At 38.3% G+C, this 13,880-nt stretch overlaps 1 protein-coding gene and 1 non-coding gene across 5 annotated transcripts in view; both read left to right on the forward strand.

Annotated features, from left to right (window-relative positions):
• The window catches only part of SNAP23 (synaptosome associated protein 23), a 42,174-nt gene extending 29,245 nt beyond the window's left edge, over positions 1–12,929 (forward strand). For all 4 annotated transcript variants that reach the window (XM_013055452.2, XM_013055453.2, XM_004751199.3 and 1 more), the window contains exons 6-8: positions 8,076–8,234; positions 9,859–10,003; positions 11,602–12,929. In XM_013055452.2, coding sequence (XP_012910906.1) covers positions 8,076–8,234; positions 9,859–10,003; positions 11,602–11,667 — 370 coding nt within the window. In that variant the 3' untranslated portion in view covers positions 11,668–12,929. The remainder of the gene's footprint in view (positions 1–8,075; positions 8,235–9,858; positions 10,004–11,601) is intronic.
• LOC123388416 lies at positions 5,636–5,771 on the forward strand. The gene has a single exon (XR_006602958.1). It is a non-coding gene; the product is annotated as a U4 spliceosomal RNA (small nuclear RNA).
• Positions 12,930–13,880: the final 951 nt, after the last annotated feature.

Consider the following 13,880-nt stretch of genomic DNA (forward strand, 5'->3'; position numbering starts at 1 on the left):
ATTCTAATTGTTAAACCAATTAACAAGAATTTAAAAGGAAGCACACTTTAAATGGGAAGTCTCAGGATAGTAAACTTGCTGGTGTCCCCGTTTAACTATTCTCAGGCAAGGTATTCTTCTGTCTGAAGATGCCTCTCTTCACTGTGTACTTACAATGTCAAACACATAGTTTGAAGACAAATTGGTATTTCTGGACCACTTATTAGAGAAATTCACAATTGGTACTACAGATTTTCTACTATTCAAGTCTTATTGAGATGTAAAAATTCAGGTCTGATTATTAAAATAAATGTTGAATTATATTTTAGTCAACATTTGAATTTTCTCCTTCCATCCTCCTCACTACAGATACAAAGATGAGTAAGGTATAGCTCTGGCACTGTTTCATTTGTCATTACTCTTTATTTTTGGGAAGCTTGACATGGTACCTGATATATAGTAGGTGTTCAATAAATACTTGTTGATTGAATGTCCTTAAGAACCTTGATGGCTGATGGGAGAGTTAGACATGTGAAAAGATTTTTTTTTTAAGTTAAATGCACATGAATATATAGCAGAACTAATAAGGAGAGATCTGTAATCACCAAGAAAGAATGAAGAAGTCTTAGAACCTCTCCATTAGTTTTCACCTTCTCTTCATAATGATTCTCATAATTTTAGGAAAGAATATCATCATCCAGACATTCTTAAGAAAAATTAAGTGTGCTCTGGTTTAAATTATTTTCCTGTTTTTCTATTTATCTAGATTCTCAGATGTTCGTTGTTTCTATGAAACCAGGCAGGAATTTAAATGCATTATGTTTTACAATTCTAAACTTGCTTCTGTTCTGTTTGACTGGCATTCACTCTTTTTCTGCATTTCATTCTCTCACTTGATTAATCTCTTCCTTTCTAATCTGCTTACTAAAAATGAAGACTTAACATCAGGAGCCGAGCTCAGTAACTGGTCAAAGGGAACTTTAAGATGCAGTAAGATGCAGTCTTGTGGCGCAGTTTGGGCTGTTAATCTGCTTTCTAAAGGTGATGCTTCAAATGGTTTTTCTGTGCATGTGCATGGATTTTGTGAATGGTGGAGACTGTCTTTAAAATTGTGCTGTGGTGTGTAAAGTGAATTTGTTCTGGGTGTTGTATGCCAAAAGATGAACTTGACAAATTGTTCTTAATTTCTAATGCCCCCCTTTGATTAATGGTTCTGATAATTAAATTTTTGCTAAATAACATTTAAGATTATAAAAATAAAAACATCCCTGAAGTTTCTAACAAAGTTTTAATTAAGGTGATGTTTGTAGTGAATTGCTTAATCCTAGTTTTGATCAAAGGTAAGGGAATTCAGGCAGAATCCACCAATCTCCATAGGACTTTGATTTCAGAATCCTATCTTCTTTTACTTCCCTGTGCCTTTCTGGTTCCAGAATCAAGATTTTTCCTATTTAAGAGTTGCTTCTAAATGATTTGGATTCTCCATAACTTAGTCCACTTACCAAATTGGAATTAATTGCCAATCTAGTCATCTTGAATATCATTTGGAACATGGTGGGATATAAACTTAAAATGTCAGTTTATCTGGTATTTTCTTTCTTTTAAATAAGGATTTTCCCTCTTAATCTGCTCTGTAATTCCTATAATGTCCCTTGTTAGCTTGCTCTGGTTTCTTGCTGAATTAATACAGAGCTAACTAATCTTATTTTTTTTAATTTTTATTTATTTATTTTTAAAGATCTTATTTATTTATTTGACAGAGAGAGACCACAAGTAGACAGAGAGAGAGAGGAAGAAGCAGGCTCCCCGCTGAGCAGAGAGCCCGATGTGGGACTCGATCCCAGGACCCTGAGATCATGACCCAAGCCGAAGGCAGTGGTTTAACCCACTGAGCCACCCAGGCGCCCCCTTATTTTTTTTTTAAGAGCTTTTATTTTTTTTTTTAATTTATTTTTTTAAAGATTTTATTTATTTGTCAGAGACAGAGGGAGAGAGAGCGAGCGAGCACAGGCAGACAGAGAGGCAGGCAGAGGCAGAGGGAGAAGCAGGCTCTCTGCCGAGCAAGGAGCCCGATGCGGGACTCGATCCCAGGACCCTGGGATCATGACCTGAGCCGAAGGCAGCTGCTTAACCAACTGAGCCACCCAGGCGTCCCCCCTTATTTTTTTTTAAATGAAAGTTAAACCTAGTCTACCTATTGTTAAGTATAATGTTCGACTCCTTAATTTTGGATCTTATTAGGAGCTGTGAAGACTATGGTTAAATGTTAGAAAATTAGAGCATTTGATCTTTACCCTTTGTTTCTTGCCCTCCTTTTTTTTCCTTCCTGTAGCCTGATCACCCAACACACACACACACACGCTCATTACATTTGGTATTTATTTAGTCCCTTTTCTTCCTGATATGAAAGAATTATAGCTAATATTGGGCTTTCTTTTTGCTCTCTTTATTCAGTTAATTTAATGTTGATAACCAAAACTAAATAAATTGTTAATATTACTGTGATCATATCTTTTTTAACTTTTTAAAATTTATTTTTTTAAGATTTTATTTATTTATTTGACAGGCAGAGACCACAAGTAGGCAGAGCAGCAGGCAGAGAGAGGGGAGGAAGCAGGCTTCCTGCTGAGCAGAAAGCCCAATTCGGGGCTCGATCCGAGGACTCTGGGATCATGACCTGAGCTGAAGGCAGAGGCTTTAACCCACTGAGCCACCCCAGGCGCCCCTATTTATTTATTTTTTAAGTAAGCTGGGCATGGAGCTCAACACAGAGCTAGAACTCAAAACCCAGAGATACAGACCTGAGCTGAGATCAAGAGTCAGATACTTAACCAACTGAGCCACCCAGATGCCCTGTGATCATATCTTAATACTTGCTTTCTGCTTTTACAACAGCTTCTTGAATTGATTAAGGGCTATTTCAAATTTGCCATCTTGTTTTTTTGTTTCTTTGTTTTTTTAAAAGATTTTATTTATCTGAGAGAAAGAGTGCACAAGCAGGGGAAGGGGCAGAGGGCTCAATGGGGAGTCCGATGTGGGGCTCCATCCCAGACCCTGGACCCTGGGATCATGACCTGAGCTGAAGGCAGACACTTAACTGACAGAGCCATCCAGACACCCTCAAACTTGCCATTTTTGAATGAGATATTTATATGGGAAAAATGGTAATGGTTATTAGATTCCTCAGAACTGACAGGGTAAATCGAACTTTCCAGATGGCATTCTTAATAGTTCTATCACAAATTTGCTTAAACATTTTATCATAAAGTCTAATTTTCTTCTCAGGAGGGCTGTAAATTTTATTAAGCAAAATAATTCAGTCGCAGATCAGAATCATCTCTTACTGTAGGCCAAAACGACTTGGGCCTAGTTGTATTTTTTTGTAGCCATATTCTGACTGTATTCAGCTCTTATAGATCTCAAAGCCTAGGGAGTATTTATAGGCCAGAATAGTAAACATACCACTTAGTAATCTGTGCACTTAAAGTCATGAACTATTAAGTAAGGATCATGTTGAGATCCAAGCCAAATAATAGAAATATTTGACTAATACTTTTCAAAGCAATTTATATCCATTATCAACAGAATCTTTTCATGGTCCTATGAAGTATTCATATTGGTACAGCATCGTTGTTTTATTGTAGTTTTACATATAAGGATGTATATGGATCCTTCGATCTGAGCCAAAGGCAGATGTTTAACTGAATGAGCTACCCAGGCATCCCCAAAGGGTCTTAAATGCTTTAAAGGTAATATTTCCGAAACCTGACTGAGCCAAATAATGGAAGTTGTTTTTTTTTTTTTTTTTAAGATTTTATTTATTTATTTATTTGACAGACAGAGATCACAAGTAGGCAGAGAGGCAGGCAGGAGGAAGCAGGCTTCCTACTGAGCAGAGAGCCTGAAGCGGGGTTAATCCAAGGACCCCAAGATCATGACCTGAGCCAAAGGCAGAGACTTTAACCCGCTGAGCCACCCAGGCGCCCCAAATAATGGAAGTTTGCTTAAGGTTCTACAGCAGTAGAATGACAGGTCTAGGATTGGAATTCATGTCAGTATATTACAAATCTTGTGGCCTTTTAAAAAAAGAAAAAAAACTTGGTGTTTACTTTTGCTTTGTCCAGATTAATTTCTCAGTGTCTCAATATATAGAAATACTAAAGTAGACTGCTGGAGTAACTAAAATACTCTTTCTACAAGAGAGTGGAAGTCCCTTAGACAGTGTTTCTTTTCCCTGGCAGGGAAGCTAAATGAGCTTTTGAATTTAAATAAAACAATAATAACAATAAAAGATTCTTGGGCTCTACCCCATATGTACAAGAACAAAACTTTTAGCGTGTAACTTACAGACCTGTGTGTTCAAAGGCCTCCATATTGCCCTGTGCTCATTCAGGTTTGGGAAATACTACCTTTCAAGCGTTCAGGACCTTTGGGGATGCCTGGGTGGCTCAGTCGGTTAAGCATCTGCCTTCAGCTCATGTCTTGATCTCAAGGTCCTGGGATGGAGTTCTGCATTGGGATCCTTGCTCAGTGGAGAGCCTTCTTCTCCTTCTGCCTGCCGCTCCCCCTGCTTGGGCTCTCTCGCTCTCCCTTTCTCTCTCTTTGTTTTATGATTTTATTTATTTATTTGACAGAGAGATCACAGGTAGGCAGAGAGGCAGACAGAGAGAGAGGGGGAAGCAGTCTCCCTGCTGAGCAGAGAGCCTGATTCGGGGCTCTATCCCAGGACCCTGAGATCATGACCTGCCAAAGGCAGATGCTTAACCCAGGCGACTCTCCCTCTCTCTCTGACGAATAAGTAAAATATTAAAAAAATAAAAATAATAATGCATTTAAGACCCTTTGAAGGAAGACAAACAAGATTGAAACCATGATCATCATTGCTATTATTAGATGAATAGCTGCTTGACAATTCCTTAAGAACAGATAACTTTCAAGGGTATTTCACCTTGGTGGGACAAACTCCAAGGTGATGGCAAGTGGCAGGGTAAAGTGGAAGGCATTATCTAGAGTGCACATGCTAAAAGAGACATGGAGCAGCCATGTGGATGAAGATGGAAAATGAGCACCATTTAAAAATAACCTCTTCACAAACATGCAGAACATGTCATAACTGCATGAGAAAAGTGTTTTTCCCCAACTCATTTGAAACTCATTTGAAAAGCGGACTGAAAAAAAAAAAAAAAAAGGCAGACTGAACCCAGGGGCACCTGGGTGGCTCAGTTGGTTAGACAACTGCCTTCGGCTCAGGTCATGATCCTGGAGTCCTGGGATCGAGTACCAAGTAGGGCTTCCTGCTCAGTGGGGAGTCTGCTGCTTCCTCTGACTTTTCCCCTCTCAAGCTCGCTGTCTCTCAAATAAATAAATTAATTAAATTAAATCTTTTTTAAAAAATGACAACTCAGTGCAAAGCTATTAAAAGAAAAATTCAGAGTCACCTTTTTATACCTTTTCCGCTTAATATTGGAACATCTTTTAGGGTCCAGTTCTCTTAAAGGGAGAAGGAATGATAACCATTCAGATTCTTTGTTTAGAACACAAAAGATGCTTTCATTGGAATTCTTCATAATATCATGTTGAAACAATTCATTTGCATCCTGAGCCCTTTGTATCTAATTATGGAAAGAAGAATTCTCAAAAACTTAAAGGAATTTCAAGCTTTGCGCAGTGGCAGTATCGTAGCCAATGAGGTTTATCCAAGGCGCGATTATTGCTAATTGAAAAACTTAAAGGAATTTCAAATTCTTTAAGATCCAGAAGGAAGTTGGAGCATGTATGTATTTCTTGATAGACCAGGAGCTGGCAGGCCCTGTCCCAGTCTACTCTTTTTATGTACTGTGACTCTCAGAAACATGATGAATTCCAGCCCTCGCTCTTTCACTTCTACAATCTGACATCCTGATAAAAGCTGCACTTACCTTCTGTTACTTTTTATTGATACATCTGGTTATTAACTTTCTGATAGGGGCGCCTGGGTGGCTCAGTGGGTTAAGCCGCTGCCTTCGGCTCAGGTCATGATCTCAGGGTCCTGGGATCAAGCCCAGCATGGGGCTCTCTGCTCAGCAGGGAGCCTGCTTCCTCCTCTCTCTCTGTCTGCCTCTCTGCCTACTTGTGATCTCTGTCAAATAAATAAATAAAATCTTAAAAAAAAAAAACTTTCTGATAAACTTCCGTGCTGTTTATTTTGTTTACTAGGTATTCCTCTGCTTTAGCATTTTGTCTGAAAACTTACCTTATTAACAAAGAATATATGTAAATGGGTTTCACCAAACTAACAGATAATTATTTCTAAATAATCATTTAGAAAAGGTATATCCCACCTTGTTCCAGGACAGATTTAACATGGCTGGTTAATAAATTGATAAATTAATTAAACATAGTAGCACAAGTAGGAAATTGTGAGAACTTAAAGTGGAACCAAGAAAGGCACTTCAATTAGTTCTTCAGTGTTCATAGATATATTTACCTTTTTAGTACCTCTTATAAAATAGGTGATAGTACCCTTTCTATAGCATTAATGACTTAAGGTTTAGATCTGATTCTAGGTTTGCCAAAACTTGGAATGTCTATTATGTCTATTAAGGAAGGAGCTACAAGGGATGCCTGGGTGGCTCAGTTGGTTAAGGAAGGAGCTACAATTTTCATAAAGATTTCTGTTTTTGCAGTTTTGTAACTTCCTTGTTAACATTATGTGGGATAAATCAGAGACCCATATTACAGCTTTATACTACTTTTTGTTTATAGAAAAGTAAAAATTAAAATTAAGAATGAAAAATGTACCTAGCCAAATAATCAGTAAAAAAACTTTTTTTTTAAAGATTTTATTTATTTTTAAAGATTTATTTATTTATTTATGTGACAGAGATCACAAGTAGGCAGAGAGGCAGGCAGAGAGAGAGAGGAAGGGAAGCAGGCTCCCCACTGAGCAGAGAGCCCGATGCGCGGGGCTCAATCCCAAGACCCTGAGACCATAACCTGAGCCGAAAGCAGAGGCTTAACCCACTGAGCCACCCAGGCACCCCAGTAAAAAAAACTTTTATGTTATTTTTTTGTAACATTAAAAGTCACTTTACAAGGCTCTTTTTCTTGTCATTATTACCAGTTCGAGTAGTAAATCCCTAGATAAAATGCTGGCTTTGACTGTATCAGTTACATCTAAAGTATATTATATACTTTTATTTTTAAGAGGCTTGGATTTAGGATTTTTTTTGGTGGGGGGGGCGGGGAGTAAAATCTTAAATGAAAAAGCCCTAAGTCCGCCTGGGTGGCTCAGTGGGTTAAGCCACTGCCTTCAGCTCAGGTCATGATCTCAGGGTCCTGGGATCGAGTCCCGAATCGGGCTCTCTGCTCAGCAGGGAGCCTGCTTCCCTCTCTCTCTCTGCCTGCCTCTCTGCCTACTTGTGATCTCTGTCTATCAAATAAATAAATAAATAAAATCTTTAAAGAAAAAAAAAAAAGAAAAAGCCCTAAAAGGATTTGCAACTGGCACCAGTGTGGTCAAGATTGTTATCATTGGCTATTCAATTTGGAAATAATTCATGCCTTTCTTTCATGATGTTTGGTTTTTGTTTTTGTTTTTAATTTAATGCAAAATTCTAGCTTTAAAAAACAGCTGGATCTACTCTGGTTCAAATAAGTGGGCAGCTGGGGTCTGAGTATTGCCCACTCAGCCACCTTTCTTTTCTCTTCCATCCCTCATCAACTTGAGAGATCCCTCCAAGGAACCTCATAAGGCATTCCAGAACATCTTTCCTACGGAATTTTTTTTCCCTAATATCCATTGTTTTCTTGTCTGAAGACTGTTACAGGCTGGGGAAGCCTGAAAAGTCAAATATTTTGCTACTTGCTAACTTTTTAGTGAATATTTTATGTAAATATTTGAACCTTTAAAAAATGTTTAATGTCAGTGGCCTTCACAATTCATCTTTTTCATATACCATATTATAATGGAGCATAGCATAGCTAACTTAGATCTAGCTGTAGGTAGCTTTCATGTTAAGGATGCGAGGGTCATCCTGAAAGTAAAAAACACTAATAATTATAATTCTTCCTCTCCTGCTTTTCCGTATCTCTCTACAATCCTGACTCTTACACAGGACAAAGAACTTTGAGTCTGGTAAGGCCTACAAGGCAACATGGGGAGATGGTGGAGACAACTCTCCTAGCAATGTAGTATCTAAGCAGCCAGGCCGAGTGACAAATGGTCAGCCTCAACAAACAACCACTGGAGCAGCTAGCGGTGGATACATTAAACGGTATGCCAGCTCCTTCTAATTTTTTTTTAACCCCTTTCCTAAATGAATGGCTCACTCAGGGGAATGGGTGTTGTTATACATGAACCCTAATCATCAATTAGAAATAGTGCTTATTCCATTTGAAAAATGCACTTTAAAATCTGCCTTCTGACAAAATGTTGACTGGTTATTGACTTTCATTGATAGATTGACTTTTCTTTATGTTTTTCAGTATTTTGAAAATTACCCAAGTAATCATATTTTACTTCTGTAAATGGGAGAATGCGTTTTAAAGTGTATCATGCAGGGGCGCGTGGGTGGCTCAGTCAGTTAGGCAACCGACTCTTGATCTCAGCTTAGGTTTTGATCTCAGGGTCATGAGTTCAAGCCCCATGTTGGGCTCCATGCTGGGGCGTGGAGCCTGCTTAAAAAAGAAAGAATATATCATCAAGAGTTAGAGGTTGACCAGATCCCTATAAAGATAACTGTAAAGGATCAGATAGTAAATATTTCAGACTTTGCAGCTACTCAGTTCTGTTATTGTAGGGTGAAAGCAGCCATAAACAATATGTAAGCAAGTGAGCGTGGCTATATTTGAATAAAACTTTATTTACACTATCAGGTGGTGTTGTGCACTGAAGTAAAGTTCTCAGACACCATCTGAGTGGCCGTGTGGGGCTGCCTCTGCAAGGGAGAGCAGTAGCCTCTGAATCCTGCACATAGTTTTTATTTTTTTAATCAGAAGAGCAAGGACACATGCCTCCAAGTGTGGGAAAGGAATATAAAGTGATGGCAAATATCTTGAAGCAGGCTGGCATTTTCCCGTATTTGTAGGCACCCAGGATGTTTGGGCTAGCAGTCGCCAGGTGCAGAAAGGAGACACTGAGGGTTACATTATTTCATAGCTCCCAACTTATACCCTGCCCTTAGGGATCATGGGATGCTGCTCCTGCCAGACCATTGCGTTCAACAATTCCAAGAACAGGAATGCTGCTGATGTTTCAGCTGCTTCTGTGCTCACTCCTTAGGGTTTACAATATAGTCTCTTAACCTTGCCCCAGAAGATCATGGGATCCTGCTTCTCCTGAGCCATTGCATTCAGTAGCCTGAGAACAGGAGTGCTGCTGTTTCAGTTGCTTCCACAGTCACTCCTTGGGGTTTATAATATATTTTCTAAGAAATACTTCATAAGATGGCAAGCCAGTTTTGACCTTTGGGCCAGAGTTTTGCAACCTGTTTTACAGCAGTGTTTCTTTAGACTTAATCTGCATGAGTTACCTGGGGGTTTATTAAAACCTAGAATGCTGTGATTCACTTCCAGTTTGATTCAGTGGATCTGTAGTAGAGTGTGAGAATTAGCATGTTTTCATATTTAATAAGTTCCCAGGTGATGCTGTGATCACTCTTTGAGAACCATTGTTCTAGAATTGTTTCTTCTCCTCCATGGCCTTAAGATATTTGTGCTCTCTTTGGTCAGTCTTTCAGTTTTTACTATAGAATGTGTTCTGAGAATGGTAACCTACATTCCCAGGGGTCTAACACTTGCTGAAGTCATTTTGGTTACTTATTTTTATGAAGACTAAACCCAGATTTAGTCCATTTTATAATTCACCAAAAAGCTGAATTAACTGTCTTTTTGGGATAGTATAACTAATGATGCCAGAGAAGATGAGATGGAAGAGAACCTGACTCAAGTGGGCAGTATCCTAGGAAACCTAAAGAACATGGCCCTGGACATGGGCAATGAGATCGAGGCTCAAAACCGACAAATAGACCGGATCACAGAAAAGGTAAATGGTCCTTCAAAATTCCTTCAGGAATTTGAGACACTCACAGTGTTTTAGTACTGGACATCTGTGCTTGATACTTTGGGGGGAACAATAAGAGAAGATCTTGTCCTCACAGGATATGAGGTGGCAGTTAGAACATACTGAAAAATTATAGCCAGGTCCTACTATCTCTTGTTCATGGGAGTTGGTTCATTTTGAAACCAAGACCTTAAAATGAGTGGTTTTATTTAAAATTTCACACATGAACCTTAGAGTCTACTCTAACCTTTGGAAGGGCTATATTTTTTCCCCCTGAATGAACGTGTTAGCTTTTGGAGTTTTACTTTGATACTAAAAAATTAGTAAGTTCCTAAATCTTCATCTCATGAGTCAGTAAGTGAAAATCAGTTCTGCAGAATGGTTCTTGTGGAGTGGACACACAAAACGGGGTCCTGTAAGTAAAGAAAAGATGGAATTGCGCTTTTTTTTTTTTTTTTAAACTTCACATGATATAAAAGATACTGAAAATGCAGTTGAGTTCAGTGTTTGGATGTGCCATGTCTAAAAGCCATTCTTGTTATTGTTATTTCATTAAAAATCTCAGGGTCCCTTAAAGAATGGGGTAAGTTTTGGGGCACCTGGGTGGCTCAGTGGGTTAAGGCCTCTGCCTTCGGCTCAGGTCATGATCTCAGGGTCCTGGGATCAAGCCCTGTATCAGGCTCTCTGCTCGGCAGGGAACCTGCTTCCCCTCCCAACCCCCGTCTCTGCCTGCCTCTCTGCCTACTTGTGATCTCTGTCAAATAAATAAAAGCTTAAAAAAAAAAAAAAAGAATGGGGTGAGTTTTTAAGCTTGGCTTTGTTGAAATCACCTAACTGGATTTCATGGAAGTAAACTGTCATTCATAAGATGCTTTTAGAGCATCCTGTGGGTTTAACATATTACCCATCTTTTTAATTCAGATGTTGATGTGGATGGTAATAAATCTGTTAAAAATTCTTGGGGAGAGTTCTTTCATTCTTTCTGGGTTAAACCTAGAGTAGTCTCAGATAAGATTCTATGATTCAGTTTAGGGAACTCCCATAATGTCCACATCTATAGCAGAAAGCATTTTTAATTTCACTGTATCAAAAAAGCCATTGATTATAAGATGCATCCCAGTTAAACTATGAAAACATACTACAGAATTCATGAAATACTGGCAGGTTCTTCTGTTACACCTTTGTCATGTTTATATTCCGTTTTCCCAAATGAATTTCATGTTCTCTCTTTTCTTGCCGAAAATGAGTTGTTTAATATTTTATTTATTTATTTGAGAGAGAGAGAGTGAATGAGAGAGAGCAGAAGAGAGGGCAGGATCAGAGGGAGAAGCAGGCTCCCTCCACATTGCAGGGAGCCTGATGCGGGACTCTATGCCAGAATGTCAGGTCTGTGACCTGAGCCAAAGGCAGTCACTTAACCAACTGAGCCACCCAGGCACCCCTGAAAATGTGTTTTGTAATGTAACTTCATGCTTCCTGAATTTTCTCAGTGTGTCATTTACTCCAGATTATGAAATTCAACTTTTATTAGAGTAACTTACCTTGTAACAAATGCTGATACCTTTTTTTATTCCCCCTAGGCTGACACCAACAAAGATCGTATTGATGTTGCCAATGCCAGAGCAAAGAAACTCATTGACAGCTAACACTGCTGCTGTACTTCTTTATCGTGTATTCACGTCTCTAGCTCTTTCTTCAAAGTCCTTACCTTTCCAGAGTTTAACATTTTGGTTCCATGCTCTTCTCAATTAGGAGATAACGTGCAAGAAGGGCCAGGAGTACAGACCCCCTGTTCTTTTATGATCTCTTTCCCTTGAGGGAATACTACTGCTCAGACTTCCTTCTAGTATTTTTTGTCCCTTGGTTCATAGTCTTAGATTGGTTTTTATACATTATATATAGTATTACTTTTCATCCTTCTCATTTACTTTAGCAGGTTCTTTTGCTTTCAAGATTTGGAAGCATTGCCAAAGACAGCCATGAAGAAGGAAGCTAGAGGCAGGGGGGTTGAGCACAAGGAGGAGAGGCAAGAGATATGAGGTTGTTACCTCAGTAAAACCTGCAGGCCACAAAGAAAAAGTTGCATAGCCACAGTAAAGATCTAGTTGGGTTTAATTTTTCAATTTAAGTTGCAGTTATTGCCAGTTTAGGCTACTACTTGGTTTCGGAGCTTTTATACACAATATTTTTGTTACACATTACAACTTGGCAACCTCTGCTCCAAAAAAATAGAATGACTTTTTCAAAGTGGGCTTAGTTTCTGAACGTTTGCTGATTTATGTATATATATAGACAGTGATCCCATTTCACACTGCACCATACAGGAACACTTTGTATAAATGAATGACTTTTTATTTTCACATTAGTAGTATCATGGTCCCATTACATGCCTATTAACCTCGTAAATTTGTTATTAGTCTTGGGAGAAAAAAATATGTAAATATGTATTGTAACATGAGAATTTCTCTCTAAAGCAGGACTTAAAATTTTTTTGGAAAAGTTTGACAAAATATATTACGTGAATTCAGATTTACCTCAATGTCAAGAATTATGTTTAGATAGGAAAAAAGAAACTTGTTTTGATCTCAGGTAGAAAAATAGTTAGATCGCCTTGAGTTTTTTTATAGCTTTAGACTTTAAAAAAGCTAGACTTTATTCTGTTTAACTAAAAGTGATTTGGAAAATTATGCCTTTGGTTTAATTATTGATGATTGCACTATCATTCAATTAGCCTTGTAGATTGAATTATGTCTAGAATCACATTTATTTAGATCCTGAACAGTGTTATAAGAATCTGATATTTGTCACCTTTATTTAAGAAGTAGTATCTGCACACTTCGAAGCTATTAATGTGGATCGGTTTGACCAATACCACTGCTTGATCTTTACAATTAAATTTTATAACTAACTGGTGGAATTGTTCTTTCAAATAGGTAATATGTTTCTGTGACTATTTGGTGGGGGCTGGGGGGCAAAAATTTCATCAGCTCTTAACAAACTGAATAAAGCAAAGGTCCTTAAATCAAGAAGCACTCTGATGGAAAGCTGCCTTTATAGCACCTTTTCCATTTTTTAATTGGAAATACTGACAGGACTTTTCTTCCTATGATTTGTCATGAGGGTCATTTTAATTATTATTAGTCTCTTACTTATTTGAGCTTTAATACACTAATGATTGAAAGGATGTTTATGCACTAGAACTACAACCCACTTAGTGAAGGTACTGTTAACACGAGGACTTCCATAGGCTGAAGAGGAAAATATTTAGAGTGAGATTCAGTCAGGCTCTCTGGAATAGAAATGCTCCATGCCAAAAGGAGTAGTTTGGCAGGTGGTGGTAAATGTGTAAAGAGAGAAAGTATAAAACATTAGGGATTGTGATATACCGAAATTAAAAAATGTTTTTCATGTTAGGGCTAAAGGCAGTAGTTTCTGAGGATACCAAAATGCTGCCCCACAATATAATTGGTTAGAAGTGTAAGTTAAGGCACTCAACTATCTTAGTTTATACTCTGCCACTTGCTGAGACTGTAAGCACATTTCTATGCCTCAGTTTCCTTGTCTGTAAATGAGGATTAATAATTCCTCCTCCATAGAGTTGTCATGAAAAGTCAGTGTGGTGATGCCATGTCAAGAATTGAGAGCAGCACCCAATAAATGCAAGAGCTTAATAAATTATAGTTGCTATCTTCTCTTGGGTGGAGCTCTTTTGGGTTCAAGAGTCCATTTGTGAATTTGATGAAAGACAACTTAGCCTGTCTCCACAGAGAAATAAACATAAACATGAATCACGCATAAGTAAAAATCACGCATTAGTGGGTCTTAAAAGCCTATCTGTGGATCCCAGGTTACAAATGTC

Source organism: Mustela putorius, unplaced genomic scaffold (assembly GCF_011764305.1).
Source record: "Mustela putorius furo isolate JIRA1106 unplaced genomic scaffold, ASM1176430v1.1 tig00003898_pilon_pilon_pilon, whole genome shotgun sequence".
In the NCBI taxonomy this organism is placed as follows: domain Eukaryota; kingdom Metazoa; phylum Chordata; class Mammalia; order Carnivora; family Mustelidae; genus Mustela; species Mustela putorius.